The sequence below is a fragment of the Chionomys nivalis genome, chromosome 2 (genome assembly GCF_950005125.1).
Source record: "Chionomys nivalis chromosome 2, mChiNiv1.1, whole genome shotgun sequence".
Taxonomy (NCBI): Eukaryota; Metazoa; Chordata; class Mammalia; order Rodentia; family Cricetidae; genus Chionomys; species Chionomys nivalis.
Genome location: NC_080087.1, coordinates 78,098,573 through 78,118,843, shown reverse-complemented (window position 1 = coordinate 78,118,843; position 20,271 = coordinate 78,098,573). Strand labels below are relative to the sequence as shown.

The 20,271-nt window shown below is 49.7% G+C and overlaps 2 protein-coding genes across 4 annotated transcripts in view; both read left to right on the top strand.

Annotated features, from left to right (window-relative positions):
• Nucleotides 1–1,988, top strand: part of LOC130869668 (poliovirus receptor-like) — a 40,368-nt gene extending 38,380 nt beyond the window's left edge. For 2 of the 3 annotated variants that reach the window (XM_057762024.1, XM_057762023.1), the window contains 2 exons: nt 170–228; nt 1,091–1,988. In XM_057762024.1, the coding sequence (XP_057618007.1) occupies nt 170–228; nt 1,091–1,171 (140 nt within the window). In that variant the 3' untranslated portion in view covers nt 1,172–1,988. Of the gene's footprint in view, nt 1–169; nt 229–628; nt 688–1,090 lie in introns of those variants that run through there. The other variant, XM_057762025.1, reaches the window with a different exon arrangement.
• Nucleotides 1,989–11,808: 9,820 nt separating this feature from the next.
• On the top strand, nt 11,809–19,754 carry Ceacam19 (CEA cell adhesion molecule 19). The gene is made up of 7 exons (XM_057763192.1): nt 11,809–11,863; nt 12,676–13,044; nt 16,170–16,320; nt 16,478–16,524; nt 17,173–17,258; nt 19,122–19,175; nt 19,701–19,754. The coding sequence occupies exons 1-7, from the start codon at nt 11,809–11,811 to the stop codon at nt 19,752–19,754; spliced, it is 816 nt and encodes a 271-aa protein (XP_057619175.1).
• The last annotated feature ends 517 nt before the right edge of the window (nt 19,755–20,271 follow it).

Here is a 20,271-nt window from a genome sequence, read left to right as displayed (position 1 = left end):
TCCCACGATTCCCAGCCTAGACGCCCCCTTCCCACGATTCCCAACCTAGACGTCCCCTTCCCACGATTCCCAATCTAGACGCCCCCTTCCCACGATTCCCAGCCTAGACGCCCCCTTCCCACGATTCCCAGAATCTCTTTCCCTCAGACAAGTTCTCTCATTTCTCCAGTTCGATCTCGGCGGTCCAGGTCCGATTCCAAGTCCGATTCCAGACCCTCAAAGGAAGCGGTGAGTACAGAGGCACAAGGGAGGAATACAGGGGTCTGGGTGGACCACGGACCTGTTTGTTTTCTGGGACTCTCTCAAGGTATCGGGAAGCCGGGGCTTTCCAGGTGCCCAGCTTATGCACCACTGGGAGGCAGTGGAAACTTCAGGGAATGGGCTCTGGTGGGAGGGACCATGCACACACAACCCACTCAGGTTTTTATTGTTGTTTTCTGCTTTCTGAGGTGGGGTTGAGACAGTTTCTCATGTTCTCCTGGCTGTCCTGTGACTTGCTCTATAAACTGGGCTGGCCTCGAATTCACAGACATCTGCCTGCCTCTGCCTCCTGAGTGCTGGGATTCTTTGGGGGGGGGAGGATTTATTTATTATGTACACAGCGTTCTGCCTGCATGTATGCCCACAGGCCAGAAGAGGACACCAGATCTCATTATAGATGATTGTGAGCCACTATGTGGTTGCTGGGAATTGAACTCAGGACCTCTAGAAGATCAGCCATCAACCTCTGGGCCATCTCTCCAGCCCCTGCTTTTTAGGGTTTTGAGATCAGGCCATCCTTTGAACTCACTGTCTGGCCTTGGCCTCTCAGCCTACCCGTCTCTATCTCTCCAATGGTGGGATTACAGGCATGTGCCACTGCATCCAGCTCACTTAAGTTTTTGAGACATCTCACTGTGTAACCTAGGATAGCCTCTAACTCATGATCCTCCTGCCTCAGACTCCAGAGTGCTGAGGTCATGAGACATGCCTATCTCCTAAGCCCTGCCTGTGGCCACTGCTTAGGGGCCAAAGTGCTCTTTGAACACTTCACTGGGAAAATTGTTTATCTGAGAGAGGCCCCGACTGATGTTTGATGTCCCCCTTCCAGTATTCACCTGTGAACAACAACATCAACTCTACCCAGGACATAGAGATGAACAGCATTAATTCCCATGACCAAAGAACTTGAAGCTTCAACGACTGGAACCCCACAGACAGATGAAGAAGCCTCCAGAGAGACTGACTGCCCAGTGTGGTGATCGCCAAATGTTTGGGGGTCTCCCAGAACCCTAGTAAATTCCACATTGTCAGAAAGCACTCGTGGAGCCCAGTGTGGTGGCCCACACCATCATTCCAGCAGGAGGACAAATGCAAGCTTGAGTCTAACCTGGGCTACAGAGCGAAGCCCGCGCATACACAGACAAGCAAACAAGCAGGCTTGAGGGGTTGGGAAACTGGAACAAAAGCCGAAGTCTTTCCGTTAAGACAAATCCTCCACCTCGTGTTGGACCGTGTAGAATGGTCAAGGAGCTGAAAGACTTCGGCCACTGGGATTCAACGTCAGGATCTCTTTAGCGATTGAGTCATTCAGGGCTCTCCACTCTCTTGCCAAGGTCTCACTATGTAGCCAAGGCTAGGCTCAAACTCACAGAGATCCGTCTGCCTCTACCTCCTGTGCTGGGGTTAAAGGTGTACCACCACACCCTTCTCAGTCTCCCTTTTGATAAAGTGAAGAACATATATTTATTTTTTAAAGCTATATAGTTTTGTATGTATTTTTGAGACAGAGTTTTATATAGCCCAGGCTAGCCTCAAGCTTACTATGTAAGCAAGAATGATCTTACTAATTTATTCTAACTTATTTGTTTTCAAGTGTAAACATACCCCACCCCATCCCTCCCTGTCCTCTCAATCCGTTAGTCTCCTTGATTCTCCCAGGACGCCATTCTGATTTATGTTTTAATTGCAGATATTGTTTTATTTAACCATATAAAAATCTGTGAACAACAAATAAAAGAAAATGTATTTGTCTTTCTGAGGCTAACTCAATTTATTTAATATGATTCTTTCCACTTGTATCCATTTTTCTGCAAATGATGGAACCTTGTTTTCCCTTGTGGCTGAAGAATCCCCAGTGTGTGTACCACCTTTTCTTTACCCACTCCTCTGTGGGCGCACACCCAGGACGGTTCCGTGTCTTTGTTATTGTGCACAGGCTGCAGTAAACACCAGCATGCAAGTGTCTCTGTGATCTAGCGACCTGGAATTTTGTAGACAAATCCCCAGGAATGGCATAGCCAGGTCATGTGGGCTATGAATTCCAGCTCTGGAGGAAGTTGTGTGCTGACTCCCACTGTGTAGGGACAAGTCTGCATCCGCACAGTGATGTGCAAAGGTTCCATTTGTCTGTGTCCTTGACAGTGTTTGTTGTTTTCTTGATGGCTGCCATTCTGGGATGGGATAGAATCTCCGTGTGTGTGTGTGTGCTAGTGCGCGTGTGTGCGTGCGTGCGTGCGTGTGTGTGTGTGTGTGTTAAAGGCTGGGATTAAAGGCATGTGCCACCTCCCCTGACCCTTCAATATACTTTTAACCTGCATTTTCCTGGGAGCTAATGAGGTCGGACATGATGATAGTTTGAATGAAAATGACCCCTGCAGGCTCATAGGGCTTGGCACTGTTAGGAAATGTGAACTTGTTGGTGCTGTGGAATATTCTTTTAAAATGTGTTACATTTGTTTATGCTGTGGAGTATTTCTTTAATGATGCAAAGATGTGTTGCATTCTTTTCTGTTGCATTTGTTTAACTCTGTGAAACTGTGTTACTTTGCCTGTCTAAAACACTGATGTCTAATAAAGAGCTGAACAGCCAATAGCAAGGCAGGAGCAAGGATAGGCGGGGCTGGCAGGCAGAGAGGATAAATAGGAGGAGAAATCTGGGGAGAGAGAATTGAGGAGCAAGAAGAAGGTGAGAGGCTACCCAGCCAGCTACCAGCTACCCTGCCAGCCACGGAGTAAGAGTGAAAGAACGGTATACAGAAGGAGGAAAAGGAAAAAGCCCAGAGGCAAAAGGAAGATGGGATAATTGAAGTTAAGCAAAGCTGACTGGAAATAAGCCAAGCTAAAGCTGGGCATTTATAAGTAATAAGTCTCCATGTATATTTATTTAGGAGTTGGATGGTGGGCCCCAAAAGACCAAAGTAAAGAGTAATCAACAACCAACAACAGTGGGTGCTCCCGCAGACGGCTCTGAGGTTCAAACGCTCGAGGTCAACCCAGTGTCACTCTGTTGATTCAGACGTAGAACCCTCGGCTCCTTCTCCAGCACCATGTCTGCCTGCACGCCACCATGCTTCCTGCCTGATGGTAATGGACTAAACCTCTGAAACAGTAAGCCAGCTCCAGTGTTTCCTTATAAGAGCTGTCTTTTTTTAAAAAAAAAAAAAGATTTATTTATTTATTATGTATACAACATTCTGCCTCCATGTATGCCCACATGCCAGAAGAGGGCGCCAGACCCCATTACAGATGGTTATGAGCAACCATGTGGTTGCTGGGAATTGAACTCAGGACCTCTGGAAAAGCAGCCAGTGCTCTTAACCTCTGAGCCATCTCTCCAGCCCATAAGAGCTGTCTTGGTCATGGTGTCTCTTGACAGCAATGGAAACCCTAAACTAAGACAGACATTTTTTTTCGTATCTGTATCACCATTTGTTTTCCATCTTTGGAGAACTGTGTGTTCGTTTTGTGAGACCATTTATTGACTGGGTTGTTGTTTTTCTTGTTTTAGTTTTTTTTTTCTTTGAAACAGTGTCTTGGTGTAGGTCTGGTGTCCAGAACTCACAGAAATCCTCCTGCCTCTACCTCCTGAGTCCACCGCACACTGTGCCTAGAGCGTACAGTGTTTTCCGTACAGTCTCCTCAGCAGTCCCCGACCCCACACCTATGCTAAGGTCCATGGTGCATTTGGATTTGGTTTCTGCTCAGGGTGAGATAAAGGGATTGAGTTTAGTTCTTCCCCGCCATGGACACCGTTTCCCACGCACCATTTGTTGAAAGAGCTGTCTTTTTTCCAATGTTTATTTTTTAACATCTTTATTTAAAACACACACACACACAAGAAATCATTACCTGGTCATGGTGGCACATGCCTTTAGTCCTAGCTCTCTTGTGAGGCAGGGGCAGGCAGATCTCTGTGAGTTTGAGGCCAGCCTGGTCTACAGGGTGAGTTCTAGGAAAGCCAGAACTATGAAGATAAACCCTTTCACAGAAAGGAAAGAAAGAGAGAAGGAAGGAAGGAGGAAAAGAACAGAAACCATCTGGCTATAGTTGCATGAATTGTAGCCCAGGTTGTCCTTGAAGTTACTGTATAGCTGAGGCTAGCCTTGAACCCTAGTCCCACCTCCACCTTCCAAGTGCCAGATTTACAGGTGTACAAAACAGTGGAGGACTGTCATCTCCGGCAACCTTTTACCAAACCCTGTGTCCCGAGAGGGTCCTGCTGGGGTAGCTGGGACTGGCAAGTTTTTAACTCACCTGTGAATGATGCTGGGGCCCCTGCAGCCATGCAGCACCAGGAGGCACAATAGCTCAAATGTGGCTGCAAGTGACACTTTCAAAGACCTTTGGGTGTGAGGACCTGATTCAGGTCCCAGCACACAGGTCAAAAGCACACTTTCACAAATATATGTGCCTGCACTATACACACAAACACACGAGTATGCCACACTCATGGGGGGGGGTCTCAGGAAACCCCAGGGCAGGCAGAGTAAGAACCCAGAGAGGCAGGAAGGAAATCAGCTCATTACAACTCAGTAACTGGTGTTGGTTCAAACTTCTAGAGTCTGAACATGGGGTAATAGTTTATTTTAGGCAGATTTATATACAGTAAAATTTGGGGAAATGTTTCCTGGTGTAACATAATTCTGTGTGTACAAGGAGACATAATTCTATCAAAACTTCTCAAAGCACATGTCACTTCTTCCATGAAGATGGGTTCTGCAGATAGGCTACATGTGTTATCTAAAGGGCCAAGGGGATGGTCTGGTGTGGTCTTGGTCATACGGATAGTGTAGAGATCCTCTGAACTATTAGCCATGTCTGATCGTGGTTGGGGAGCATGGGGGAGCCCCTGGCCGTACAGAAAGAAAGGATAAACTGATGCAGAAGTAAGGGATTAACCCTGTGAGCCACCGCTCTGGCGTCTGCGTATTTACTAACACCCGCTCGGCTTCAGGTGTCATCATAAGAGCGGTTAGTTTATAATCTCCGAAAGCAACGTGGAGGGCGGAGCCAAACCCTCAGTAGTGATAGGTGGATGAGACCTTGCCCAACTGATGTGGCCCGAAATGTTAAATTTTGCTCTTTTAGTTAATTTCTCGTGAAAGTTAAGCACTCATTTAGGTGTTGATCGGATGAGCAGAAGAGGACGAAGTCATCCATGCAGTGAGTGAGGGAAGTTCATCACGTAATAAGGAAGTTAGCCTCGGGACAGCACTCGGTCGCTCTAGGTCCCAGCTGCCATTGTTCTGAACCAGCAGCCGATCCATTTTAATTTTTCCCCATGAAGGGATCATTGAACAATCAATACTGGGTTGTTTCCACTGTGGGGGTGTAGGGTGTTCCTCAGGCTGATCGAAGAAAAACAAAGCGGGTCACTCCAAGGTGTCATTCAGGCTCGGAGGCAGCAGAGAGGACCGGTTTCAACAGCCGTGCAAAGGCATATTTGTTGACTGTGACACCAAGCTTTCTTTTTGCGAGAAATGAATTCCTCATTCCAAAGCCCCTGAACTAATCTATAGGTTTCCGAAGGAAAACATCACACCCCCGAGACCTAATTGTGTACTGTTTGCAGCACCCAGTAATTCCCGATATCCAGGTGTGCCAGGATCGTCATGCAAAGGCTGTGCCTCTCCTTCAGAAAGGGACGCCATAGAGAACAGAGAACAACCACTGTTTTCTACAATGGTTTCTTCAAGGTCTAAGTCCTTCTAGGAAACGACTGGTCATTCCACGTCTGTTGTAGAATTATCTTTTTGTACACTGTGAAGATGTGTCTCTCTGATTGGTTTGATAAAAAGTCAACAGCCAATAGCTTGGCAGGATTTCTAGGCACAGAGGATGCTGGGAAGAAGAAAGGCAGAGTCACCAGCCTGATAAGAGAATAAGGAAGACCTGAGGAGGACATGTAACAGGCACGAGCCATGCAGCAGCACATAAATTAAAGAAATGATTAATTTAAAGAATTATAAGAGCTAGTTAGAAACAGGCCTAAGCTATCCCCTAAGCTTTCATAGTTAATAATAAATCTTCATGTCAAAATTGGGAACCCTGCAGATGTTACCCTAGACTCAGTGGAAACAACTGTTTCATTCTACTGTTTAACCTCGATACAATGATTCTACTACAGTTCCTCTTCAGCGAGGTGGGAGGGGGGAAACAAACTAACAAAAAGCCAAGCCCTACAGCTGCGGAGCCCTAGCTCCTGCTGAGGTGGCGACTCCACCAGCCCACCCTTGGAACTCTAATGTAGGTGTAGCTCGCCTGGGTGGAGGAGCCGGGAGCTCCAGGGACTCAGTGACCGCTAAGGCCTGGCAACCTGTGTGGTAAAGGCTACAAGTGTTATCTTAAGGGCCTAAGGCGAGGATTTTGTGTCACCCTGGTCTTACAGATAGTGCAGGGTTATCTAGACTGCTAGCCACCTCCAGTTCTGCTTGGAGCCGCTGGCCATTCAGATAGTGCAAGAGTCACCTAGGCTACGAGCCACCTCCATTCCCAGCCTTCTGGGCAGAAAACAGGTTACACGCTTCTGCTGTTGAAGAGACAACCCTGCACATTTAACATTCCTGCTTTCCCTAGTGCTTATCTGTGAGCCCAAGGGCCTTCGCGCTTCCCACAGGCTCACAAACACAAGGCCTTTGGGAGACTAGGCAGCTGCTCAGGGGTAGAGCGCTTGCTGTGTGGAGGACTGGGTTCTACTGCCAACACAACAAAATCTTGTGTAAGATTTACTTAATTTTATATGTTTGGCCTGCATGAATGCGTGTGCACTGTGTGTGTGCTGGTGCCCATGGTGGTCAAGAGAGCGCACTGGAGCCTCCAAAACTGGTATTAAATATGGTCGTGAGCTGCCATGTGGGTGCTGGGAACCAAACGCCTCCAGAAGAGCAGCTGAGTCATCATCTCTAGCCCCTCCATGAAACATCTGTAAAAGGCTTGTGATCACAGATCCAGCAGGCTCTCGCTACCCAGAGAGAGCTGAGACTACAAAACAGCAAGTGGGAAGGAAAGGGGAGGGTGAGGAAGCTGGGGGGACCCCACTGTAGGAGAAGAGACATCGGTAGTTCTGGTAGGTGAGTGGCTCCCAGCACTTGATCAACTGCTACAACTTTCTATACAAGCTGGGTGGTGGTGGAGCACGCCTTTAATCCCAGCACTCAGGAGGCAGAGGCAGGGGGATCTCTGTTTAAGGTCAGCCTGATCTACAGAGCAAGTTCCAGGATAGCCAGGGCTACAAAGAAACCTTGTCTCAAAACATAAAAGCGAAAAAAAGAAAAGAAAGGAAGGAAGGAAGGAAGGAAGGAAGGAAGGAAGGAAGGAAGGAAGGAAGGAAAGAAAGAAAGAAAGAAAGAAAGAAAGAAAGAAAGAAAGAAAGAAAGAAAGAAAGAAGAAAGAAAGAAAGAAAGAGGAGCAGAGAAAGTTATGACCTTGAGATTTCGGCATGCCGATAGGCCAAGCAAACCCGTCAGACCCCTCATAGAGACTTCAGTGGCGGTGGCAGCAGTGGGGGTAGGGAATTCGGGGAAGAAAAGCATATAATATTAAAGTGAAGCCATCATGGCGGGGCAGAAGCTGCCATGGCAGGGGCAGAAGCCACCGTGGCAGGGGCAGAAGCCACCGTGGCAGGGGCAGAAGCCACCGTGGCAGGGACAGAAGCCATCGTAGCAGGGGCAGTCCCCTAGCCAGGTCCCTACCTGCCACATTGGATTAATCTAAGGGTAGACAGAGTTCAGGTTACATCTCCACCTAGAGGTAGGTTCCGGTCTTTACACCTGTCTCAAAAATAAATGTCAGAATTAAAAAGGAATTGTGTGGCTTTAAAAGAGAAAAGCCTTGGCAGAAAAATTATCTTCCCTGTTGTCTGCTACCAGCACAAGATTCAGAAATGGTTCAAATTGGAAAGTTAAAGACTTGGTTTTGTTTTTCAAGACAGGGTATCTCTGTGTCCCTGGCTGTCCTGGAACTTGCTCTGTAGACCAGGCTGGCCTCCAACTCAGAAATCCACCTTCCTCTGCCTCCCTAGTGCTAGGATTAAAGACATGCACCACCACAGCCCACCTCGAAGACCGCTTAATATAAGATGTCATGTTGGGATCCAGCAAGATGGCCCAGCAGGTAAAGATAGTTGCCACAAAACATGAGGACCCGAGTTCAATTCCTGGGACCCAAATGATGAAAGGAGATACCTCCCGCAAGCTGTCCTCCGACTGCCACATACAAGGTACAGCAAGTATGGGTACACACAAAATAAATAAATGTTATAAAGAAGAAGAAGGAAGGAAGGAAGGAAGGAAGGAAGGAAGGAAGGAAGGAAGGAAGGAAAGGAATGTGGTTCTTAGGTGCCTAAACCACCCAGAACTGAAAGCCAGTGATCCGCAGCCTGGGGCTGACAGGATCTGGGCTGTCTGGCTCAGCTGCAGCACCACACGTGGTTCAGCCTGTCTGCTCTTCATCTCCCCTCCATACACTGGTGTCCACCTCAGACTGACACCAAGATAGTTGCTGCATCCCAGCCATCAAGATTCAGACCCGGCAAAGAAGCCAACCCCTTCTTCCATCAGCCTCAGCCTCCAGCAGCATCCACCCTCTGATCTCATTGGTTTGCCTCCTATTCTGTTTTCATGATCTAAATGTTTATAATGAACGTTGGCATCCCCCCCTTCATTTATTTACTAATTTATTTTTGAGGCAGGGTCTCCCTACTTAGCCCAGCTGTCCTATAACTCAGAGATGGGCCTGCCTCTACATCCAGAGTGCAGGATTAAAGGTGTGCATCACCGCACCTGGATATCTGCCTTTATTATTTGTATTGTTTTACAGGGCCGCTTACTGGCCTGTAGCTTGCAATGCAGCTAGGCTGACTAGCCATTCAGTCCCAGGGATCCTCCTGTCCCCACCTCCCCTGTGCAGGGACTACAAGCGCACATTGTAGCACATGACTTTTTATGTGGGTGCTGGGGCTTGAACTCAGGTCCTGAAGCTTGCAAAAGAAGCATTTTACCTGTCCCCAGCCTGACTGTGTGTGCAATGTGTGTGCAAGCCCATGCAGGTGAATGCAGTTTCCATGGAAGCCTCAAGAGGGCGCCAGATCCCTGGAAATGGCGTTAGTAACAACTATGAGCTGCTGTGTGGCTGCTCAGAACCATAGCAGAGTCTTCTGGACTAGACCCGGGCCCTCTCAAAGAGCAGCCAGGGCTCTTAGGAGCTGAGACATCTTTCCAGCTCCTCTAGAAACAGCCTCTAGATGGCAGTTCTCAATCAGGGGGTTGCGACCCCTTTGAGAGTCGCATGACCCTTTCACAGTGGTTGCATATTGATACCCTGCATATTAGATATTTACATTATGGTTCATAACAGTAGCAAATTTACAGTTATGAAGTAGCAAGGAAAATCATTTTATGGTTGGGGGTCACCATCACAGGAGGGACTGTACTAGGAAGGCTGAGAACCCCTGGTCTAGATTGACAGCAACATTGTTTCACTGTCTACAGCCACTCCAGGGCAGACAGAAACTGACAGGACCTGCTGCAAGAAGGATTGCAGGGGGGCATCCTAAGGACCACCTCCAAGTCCTCCATATAGAGAAGATGGGGGGTCTGCAGCTCTTTTGCAGGGCTGGGCATGGGCGGCAGGAGGGTCCAGATGAGTCCAATGACAAAATTAAAACCAGTGACTGCAGGTTACTGGCTGCTCAGCTACGGCTCTGGCGCTACTCCAGGCATGAACAGGAGGGGGCGATGTGCAATGACGTTTCTCAGAGGAGTGGGGGCGGGGCCACTTGCGCCAAGTGCCAGCAGCCAGGTAGGTAAGCAGAGGTGCTGAGGACTCCTGGTACATCTGCCCACCTGGCCCAGTGGGGTGTGGTGACTCTCGCCTGTAACCCGGCGTAAAAAGGCACAATTCCTGACTGCCCTACCTAGGGACTGAATGATGCCGGCCATCATCTCCCGCCACCTCACGACAGGCGTCCTGGAGACACATAAACCCACTGCCCCCATCTGAAACACCAGAAATCTCACTAAGGCTCCCGCCTTCCTCCTGTCTCTAGATCACCTCCTTTCAATAGAACCTTCTGAAAATATTATAATTATGTTGTCCAATGTGATTGCGTGTGGCTTAGTGAGTGCTTGAAGTGGCTGGCTTAAGAAACTAAATCTAATTTTTCTTTGTTTGAGACAGGGTCTCTCTATGGAGCCCTGGTGTTGGGGAAGTCACTCTGTAGACCAGGCTGACCTGGAACTCACAGAGATCCCCCTGCCTCTGCCTCCACTCACAGCATGTATACAGAGATCAGGGGACAACTTGTGTGACCTGGTTCTCCTCTTCCACCATGTGTGTCCTGAGGACATAGCTCAGGTCGTCAGGCATGCCAGCAAGCGCCTTTAGCTGCTGAACCACCTCACTGGCCTGACACACGTTTCGGTCTCATTGACCCTCCATGCCCTCCTGTCCTTCGTCTTCCACCATTTGAACAGTTTAGATTATTTCTATTTTTTCAGTCAATGCGGCTTACTATTTCAGAATCCAGCCGGTCCCGAAGCTTTCACCCCAAACTCGGTCCAGGCAGAGCTAAAAACCTGGCAGAACTGGAGAGCCTGCCTCACCCACCTACGGGCCTCACTCCTTCACGCAGCCCTTCCCGGGGCCTAGCCTACCCCGATTTCACAGTTCCCACGGCGCACCTGGGCGGTTAGCTCAGCCTCAGGCCCTTGCTGAGCAGCCTGGGTCGCCCGGACCCTCCATCATTTCTTTCCTGATTCCAGATCGCCCCCTTCAGGAGTCCTCCGTATCCCTTAGGCTGGGGGAGGCATCCCTCCTCCCCCTTGGTTTTCATCTCTCCTGCCGGGGCGGGGGGAGCGGGAGGGCGGTGCTACACACAGAGGTCTGAAGGCGGCGGCGAGGACCCATCCTAGTTCACATTAGGTCACCGGCTGAGCATGGAGAGTGGACGCTGGATTGAGTGGATGAATACTTTTGAGAAAAGCAAAACAAGAAAAGCATGGACTGATAAGATAGCTCAGAGGATGAAGGTACTTGCCACCAGCCTGATGACCTGAGTTCGAACCCTAAAACCCATATGGTGGAGGGGCGAACCCCCCAGCCCCCATCCCCGCACCAAATGTTAAAAGAAAAGGTAAATATAGTGAAACACACCACAGACAAAACATCTCGGCTACTCACTGACTCCCCGGCTCCCTGAACTTCAGTTTCCCGGTCTTGGCTTCTGCGGGAGGGGAGGTGGTGGGAGGAGGGATTGCTCAACCAGAGGCAATCTTGAAGTTTCAGGGAGCCAGCCGTGCTGAGAATGGAGGGGCTAGGCCTGGCAAGTCCTCTGTCACCCTGGAAGACAGGTCCAACCAGTGTGAGCGCTTCTTCTCGGGACATGGGTGGAGACTCGGAGCCTGGGAGACTGTGGAAGGAGATGCTGGGGCTCTGGGACCTCGCAGCCTGACTGTGTCCTGAGGCTACCCCCCGGATGCCCAACTGGACTTCAAGCTCCAGAGAGCCAGTCTGTGGTTCTCAGTGACTTTGGCCTCTACAGAGAGCAAGATGGAGATTGGTACCCGGACCCCAGGCAGCTTCTCAAAGGGCTTCCTGTTCTCAGGTAAGGAGGAAAAAACCTCAGAGGACCGAGGGACAAGAATGGACAGGATAGTAGAATCCCATCACCACCTAGATTTCATCTATGGACTGTGGGGGTAGGAACTTGTGTTTACTTCCCTACTGGGTTCTAGGGAGAGAGGTGGGGGACTAGAGACGGAGCCAGACTGGTGGTGAGTCAGTCTCACCTAGGATCCCAGTGTTTGGAAGGTAGACCATCCTGAACTATACAGCCAGTTCAAGGCTAGCCTGGTATACTTGGAGACCTTGTCCCAAATCAAAATCTAGGGAAGAGCCAGGCATGGTGGTGTATATATGTAACGGCAGCACTTTGGAGCCTGAGACATAGGTGTCACAACTTGGGGCTGGAATACAGAGTGAGTTCCAGGCTAACCTAGACTATATAGTGCAAACTTGACTCAAAAAAAGAAAACCAAAGCAAACAAACTAAAAATCTAGGGAATCTTAGGCATGAAATTTTCTGATGTAATTGGCATGATAACTAATATAATAGATATGCCTTTAAATATTGGCTGAATGAGTGAATTCAGAGGGTCCAAGTGTTTAGAGACAGACCACATAGCATCTCAGGGGAAAAAACAAAAAACAAAAACCCTCTTCTGCCAGTGGGGTGGCAGATCTGTGGCATCTGTGCCTATATTCCTATTCCTACACCCAGGGCAGATATCACTAATCAATCTCATCACTGAATCCAGTGGGAAGCCCTCTGAATCCTTGCTTCCAGTTGAGAGTCTATAGTGAGGAGGGTTTTGTTATCTGTGCCCGAACTCAGGCCTCCTCCATACCTTCCCACAGCCTTGATCCTGTCTCTCTGGCTGCCCCAAGGCTCCCAGGCAGCCCTCCACATCCTAAAGACTCCAGAGAAGCCCCAAATGAACCAGGACCTTCTCATGTCCCTTCATGGTGTCCCTGGCACCATCCAGGACTTTATCTGGTACCTGGGGGAGGAGACTAATGGAGGCACAAGGCTGTTCTCTTACATCCCTGGACTACAGCGGCCCCAGAGGGATGGCTACGCCATGGGACAGCGAGACATTGTTGGCTTCCCCAATGGTTCCATGTTGCTGAGACGTGCCCAGCCTTCAGACAGTGGCATCTACCAAGTGGCCATCACCGTCAATCCTGCCTGGACATTGAAGGCCAAGACTGAGGTCCAGGTGGCTGGTGAGTGCTTGGCTGTGGTGGGAGGAAAGCCATGTGCAAACAACATTTCATTTGACTTCCTCATTAATATGCACAATGTGCATTGATTGAGCACCTACTGTGTACCAGACCACGGATATCCCCAGCCCTAAGGAACACTCCATTTCATTAGTTCTTCCCATACATTGATTATCCCCATATTTATGGAGAACCTTTAAAAAAAAAAAAAACCTGGCTCAATTTTCAAGCTAAGTGTTTGTTGATGTTGTTGCTCCACGTGAAGGGCTAGGGGACAGGGCATGGGACAATAGTGGCATCTAACACTTCTAGGGAACCTTACCAGACCAAGTATGATAGTAAATATTTTCCATAAATCAGGCTGACTATTAGGTCTGGCTGAAAGCTTGGAGTCGAAAACTGGGCGTCTCAGAGAAGTTAGACAGCCGCTCTGGTCTCACTACACATCACTAGTGCTCGCCACTCTTAGAACCACAAACGGTGGCAGAACCAGAGCTACCCCTGCATGAGGACCACTACAATACAGTAACTTTCCTTCTTAAAGAGGCTTCCGGGCCGTCACCGTTGTTGTATTCATTTTACAAAAGGGGGAACCGAGGCACAATGAGGCTATGATTTGCCTGCTCAGAAAATTAAACAGGCTGACATGACACAGGAAGGGGGGGTCATTAGAGCCGTCTCTAAGAGGACCCTTAGTTAGGTGTCACCCAACACTGGGGAGGCTGAGGCAGTGGGGGTAGGGGAGATTCTGGGCCACCCTGGGCTACATAATGAGTTTCAGTCAGACTGAGCAACCTAGCAGGAACTTGTCTCAAACATGTCAACAGGGTCAGCAAGATGGGTCAAGTGGTAAAGGCACTTGGTGCCAAGCCCGACAGACTGATTCTAATCCCCAGGACCCATGGTAAAAGGAGAGCGCCAACTCCCGAAGTTCCCCTTTAACCTCCACCCGCAAGTGCACACAGACACATGAATAGATAAATAAACTAATGAAAAAGGAAAGATAGGCATGCTTGGGTTTGATGGTTCACAGAAGGACCTATGATCTTGGTACTCCACCACTGAGACACACCCCAGCCCCTCACTGGGGCATTCTAGACAGGAGCTCTACCACTGAGCCACGCCCCAGCTCCCTCAGATGCTGCTAACTCTATTCTTGTATAAACACAGTGTCACTGATGTGGCATTGTTTTGATAACAAACCAGTCAGTGTTCCACATTCAAAAAAGAGCACTAAACCAGGCAATGGTGGCCCACACCTTTAATCCCAGCACTCAAGAGGCAGAGGCAGGTGGATCTCTGTGAGTTCAAGGCCAGCATGGACTACAGAGTGAGTTCCAGGACAGCCAAGAATATACAGAAAAACCCTGTCTAAAAAACAAAACAAAACAAAAAACCAAACAAACCAAAGAAAAAGAGAGGTTTTAGACCCTCCAGCTTCTCAGAATAACTAATCCTAACACAGAAAAGCCAGGAGTAGAAGATACTGTTTCCATCTAGGCTTTGGAAATTAAAATGTTTCACAGTCTCAGCTGCTAAACTAACTATGGACAAGAAAAGTAGCAATTTGTCAGAGGGAGACAATTCACCCGGAGGAGACTGCTCCTGTCTGATGAACACCTTAAACATCAACCTAGGACCTTAATCCCTGCCTGGGTTGAGATGTGAGGCCAATCTGATGACTGATGCAGGAGGATGGAAAATCCAAAGCCAGTCTGAGCAACTTATTGAATGCCTCAAAATTGCAGAAAAGGGGAAGGGAAAGGTAGGGAAGAGAGGAAAAAATAATTGATTTATTTTTCAAGACAGAGTTCCTCTGTGTAGCTAGCCCTGGCTGTCCTGGAACTCACTTTGTAGACCAGGCTCGCCTTGAACTCAAGAGATTACCCTGCCTCTGTCTCCCAAGTACTAGGATTAAAGGTGAGGGCCTCCAAGCCCAGAAAAAATGATTGATTTTTAAAAAAATGATTTACAGGGCTCTCGGACAGACGGCTCACAGACAAGAGCACTGACTGCTCTCCCAGAGGACCAAGCTTTGGTTCCCAGCACCCATGTGGCGCCTTACAATCAGCTAGAGCTCCAGTTCTAGGGCATCCAATGTTGTCTCTTGCCTCTGTAGGCACATGGCATGTACATGGTATGCAGTCATACATGCAGGCGAAAAACACTCATACATGAGGCGAAACACTCCTCATACACATACAGTAAAAATTTAAAAAACCAATTATCTTGGGCTACAAATGTGGCTCGGTCAGCAGAATGTCCCCAGCACACACGAAGCCCTGGGTTAAAGACCCAACACATGGGGGCTGGAGAGATTGCTCAGTGGTTAAGAGCACTGGCTGCTCTTCCAGAGGACCTGGATTCAATTCTGAGCACCCACATGGTGGCTCACAACTGTCTGTAACTCAGTTCCAGGGGATCTGACACCTTCACACCAATGCACATAAAATGAATTTAAACAAACTATTTTTTAAAAAAATAAAAAGAAACTGCACACAGTAGTGCACACCTGTAATCCTGGGAATAGGCAACCCTGGAGGTAGAAGGATCCCTGAGATTTGTTGGCCAGCCAGCTTAGCAAGGGGGTGAACTCCAGGCTGAGTAGGAGACACCATCCCAAAAAACAAGGTAAAAATTGATTGAGGAAGACACTTGACATCAACTTCTGGTCTTCAACTGCATGTACCCACATGTAAACACATGCACACACACACAAACGTGTGTGTGCATGGACAAACACAAAGAAGGTCAAGATCATCCTTAGCTACATAGTAAAGTTTAGGACAGCCTGGGCTATATGAGACCCTGTTTCAAAATAATAACCTTGAAAAATGTTAATTTACAAAAATAGGCTGAGACGATTTAGCTCAGTAGCAGAGCCCCTGCCTAGAATCCCCCAGTGAGGGACTGGGGTGTGGCTCAGTGGTAGAGCCCCTGCCTAGAATCCCCCAGTGAGGGGCTGGGGTGTGGCTCAGTGGTAGAGCCCCTGCCTAGAGTCCCCCAGTGAGGGGCTGGGTGTGGCTCAGTGGTAGAGTGGGTTGTCTAGCATGCATAGCATGGCACTATATAGTAAATAATTAGAGAGGACAGACAGAAGCCATCACTGATACAACCCTCTCTCCCAGATACACGCGAATACTCACTCACATCCCACCTGCCTGTCAATGCTGGGATCATGGCTGCCACCATCACTGGGAGTCTTGCTGTGGGCTCACTGCTTGTAAGTGGCATTGCCTACCTCCTGGTCACTCGAAGACGGAAGGGCAGGAGCCCCAGGTACAGGTCCCAGATCTCCCTTCACGTCCTCCATTTCCTCTCCTTGCCCTCTAGGTGCCCTGTCTTCCCCAGGCAGGGTGAGGGTCAGGTAGTCTCCAGGTTCTCGGGGTTTCCTTCCCCCACCCCAGTATCTCAGGGTTCTTCTATGTACCCCCAGGATTGCAGCTACAGAGCAGCCGGAACTGAACACTATTCCTGAGTCTGGTAAGCCAGGAACACGTGTCTTTCTGTATCACCCCTTTGAAGGCCCTCAGTCCCACATGTAATCAGAGCCCACTGGGACCCTTGGACTCACTGAGGGGACCAGAGACCCCTCCTAAACCAACAGGGTTCCTGCTCCTGACAGGTCCCTGTTCATAAGCCTTCCATAGCTCTCCAGTGCCAGGGACAAACTTCCCTTTCCCTAGCGTGCCTCCCCGGTTCCTCACTCTCTAGACAGCGGGCCCTCTTGCCAGCCTCCGGCAAGCATCCCTCTGGCATCAGCCCAGTTTTCACTTCTCACTGTCTCAGATGACCCCTCCTCCAGGGAGTCCTCCCTGATGTCCAGGGTGGTCAGGCACCTGCTTCTATGTTCCTGCAGCTGCCCCACCCCCGCCCCACTCCCAGCCTTAGACTCCCTGGGCTGTCACTCTTTGGGGATGGGTCTTTCTTGCCCCAGGGGACTTCAAGCACTAGGGAGGGCACTGCCTGGGCCCATTGTCTGGGCTACCACTATGTCCCCAGCACTCAGTTGGCAGGAGGAGGGGTTTGCATAAAATGTTGGTTGAAGGACTGAGTAAGTGAAATGGACAGGCAGGCAGAACGGGCTCACAGGAGCCTTCTGTCATGGGGTCCCTTCCTCCTCTACTTCAGGTGATAGCAATGTCTATGAAGTGATGCCATCTCCAGTCTTCCTGGTGTCCCCCATCAGAGACACAGGGCCAGTGAACCCAGCCATGGTGAGTCTGTCCCCTGAGAGCTTGCTTCTCACAAGGCCCCTTCCCAGAGTTAGCCATAGTGGTTGGGCACGACTCTCCATGGAGAGAGATCTCCAATCCACTCTTCCTTCCTTTCTTCCTTTCCTTCCTTTGTGTGTGTGTGGAGGGGAAGGGGAGGGACACGTGCCACGGCACGACGTGCACACAGAGGTCCAAGGACAGCTCATGGGAGTCAGTTATCTCTGTCTACCATGTGGGTGCTGGGAATCGAACTCAGATCATCAGGATTAGCGACAAGCACCTCGCCCTACGGAGCTGTCTTCCCAGCCCCTCTCCCCAATTCTTGTGTATCTCTTCAACCCAGATAGGGTCCAGTGACAGCCAAGGCAAGGATTCCATCCAAGTCCAGCTAGTGGAGCAGCGAGCTTTCTGAATTTACTTCCAGGGTGTGGGTGATTCTGGAAGTCACACACTGCAGATGACAACTCAAGAAAGCCAAACAATTTGCAGGCAGAGTCACCAGAGAACCATGCTTCCCTAGCGGCCCTCATCCCAGCACCTGAGCACTGGGAGCAGGAGAGTCAAGAATTCAAAGGCAGAGGCAGAGGCAGAGGCAGGCAGATCTCTGGGAGTTCGAGGCCAGCCTGGTCTACAAGAGCTAGTTCCGGGACAGGCACCAAAGCTACAGAGAAACCCTGTCTCAAAAAACCAAAAAAAAAAAAAAAAAAAAGAATTCAAAGTCAGCCTCCAAGTTTAAGGTCAGCCTGGGCTAGACTGAAATCCTGTCTAAAAGAACAGCAAAGTAGGGGAGAGCTGGCTGGAGAGCTGGCTGGAGAGATGGCTCAGCACTTGCTTGCTACTCTTGAGGACCCAAGTTCGGTTCCCAGCACCCACATCAGGTAGCTCACAACCAAATTTAACTCCAGCTCCATCAGACCTAATGCCCTGTACTGGTCCTCAGTGGGCAACCTCATGCACATGACACACACGCACATGCACACGCACACACAATACACACAAACACACATACACACACAGAAACACAGGCATATACAAAGAGACTACACAGAAACACATATACACACACAGAGGCTCACACAAAGAGACACACAGATATGCAAATGTACACATACATACACAGACACACGAAAACACAGACATATATACACAGAGACACAGACACATGACACACACATACACACAGAGAGAGAGACAAACACACCAATATAAATTAAAAGAAATCTCTAAAATAAATCAGGAAAACGCAGAGTCAGGAAATGGCTGTGCAAGCAAAGGCCCTTGCCCCGCTAACCTGAAAACCTGAGCTCCCTCCCTGGAATCCACATGAATACCAGAGAAAATGATTCTATAAAATCATTGCCATGCCGAGACACACACCCCTACATACAATAATATATTTTTTATTTTATTTTTCCAAGACAGGGTTTCTCTGTGTATGTAAATCCTGGCTGTACTGGAACTCACTCTGTAGACCAGGCTGACTTCGAACTCAAGAGATCCCTGCCTGTCTCTGCCTCCCAAGCGCTGGGATTAAAGGCGTACGATACCACTATCCAGCAATAATAATATTTTAAACAACAAAGACAGAGAGAATGTAAAATGCAAAGGCTAATTGTCTAAACCCCAGTGTGGGAAGGAAGCTAAGCTTTAATGGTGAAACTGCCCAGCCCCTGGGCACCCCAAAAGCCCTCATGTCGGGCCAACCACCTAAGGTGCGTTGACCTGCAAGGCGTGGGTTCCCTGCACTCAGGGCCTCATAATCCGAGGGCCAGTGGGGACTCTAAGACCAGGCATGTACATCATAACATCGGCGTCAAAGGTTGGGGGGCACAAGGCACTCCTCACCTTACCCCTCCCTTGCAGAGCCGGCCTCCACTCGCTTCCCAGCAACCGCAGCCTGAGAACCAGTACTACCAGGTATGGACTGGGGAGCAGGGGGGTCAGATGGCCAGGGATAGAGGCTCCTCCTTCCCCCCAGGGACACCTGTTTCAGGTTCCTTGAGACTGACCCCCTGAACAAGCTCCTTCCTTACCTTCCTGTTCCCCGGGCCTCCTCCTCTGTAAAAATGATCCAAGGCTTCAAATCTCTCCGAGGAGATTGATCGGGGTCACACAGCAGAACAGGTCATGCCTCCATTGAGCCCCACTGCATGATAGAACTCACTTCTGGAGTGACTCTCAAGTTTTTCCAGTTCCCTCCTGGGCGTCCCTGAGCTCTGTCTGTCTCCACGGGTGTTTCTCTGCTCCTCTGAGCTTCCCCTGTGCTCCTCCCTCCCCCTCTTCAGCCTCCCCATGTCCTCCTCCTTCTCTTCACCTCCCACCACGTCGTTCTCCATGTCCCCAGTCCTCTCACTCTATCCCATCTCGGTCTCCTGGTTCCATTCTCCGTCTGTCATGTTCTGACCGGCCCCCATGCCCGCCCCATCTCCCTCCTCCTCTTAGGACCTGCTAAACCCCGACCCAGCCCCTTACTGCCAGCTGGTGCCAACATCCTGATGGGCTCGGGGCCAGGCCTGCCCAGAAGACAGAACTCTGCCTTTCCCTGACCGCAGCCTTCAGGGCCTCACACCTGCGGAAAAGACATGCGTGGCACCCACAGGCAAAAGCTGTGGGAGCTAGTAAAATAAGCTCGCCAGAAACCCAATATTACACGGGGCACGTGCCCCACGGCGTGGGAGACAGCCCCAGCTCCCCGGAGTTCCAAGAGGTTGTGCATCTTGCCACGGTGCTGTGGCCACCTGCCCAAGAAAGCAGGCTCCTGCTTTGCCAGGGCCAGGGTCCCCATTCATGGAAGAAGGCCTCAAAGATACTCCACCATGAAATCCCATGGTGGCTCAACCAGTTACCTGAAGTCCTTTTTGGGGGAGAAAACACTACCAGGAAGACTCTGGAGGAGAGATTCTCAACCTGTGGGTGGCAACCCATGGTGGATTTGGGGAGGGGCACCCTTTCACAGGGAGTCGCCAGAGCAAAAGCAGCTGACCTAAGAAGATAGCCCTGGCAAATTGTCAGA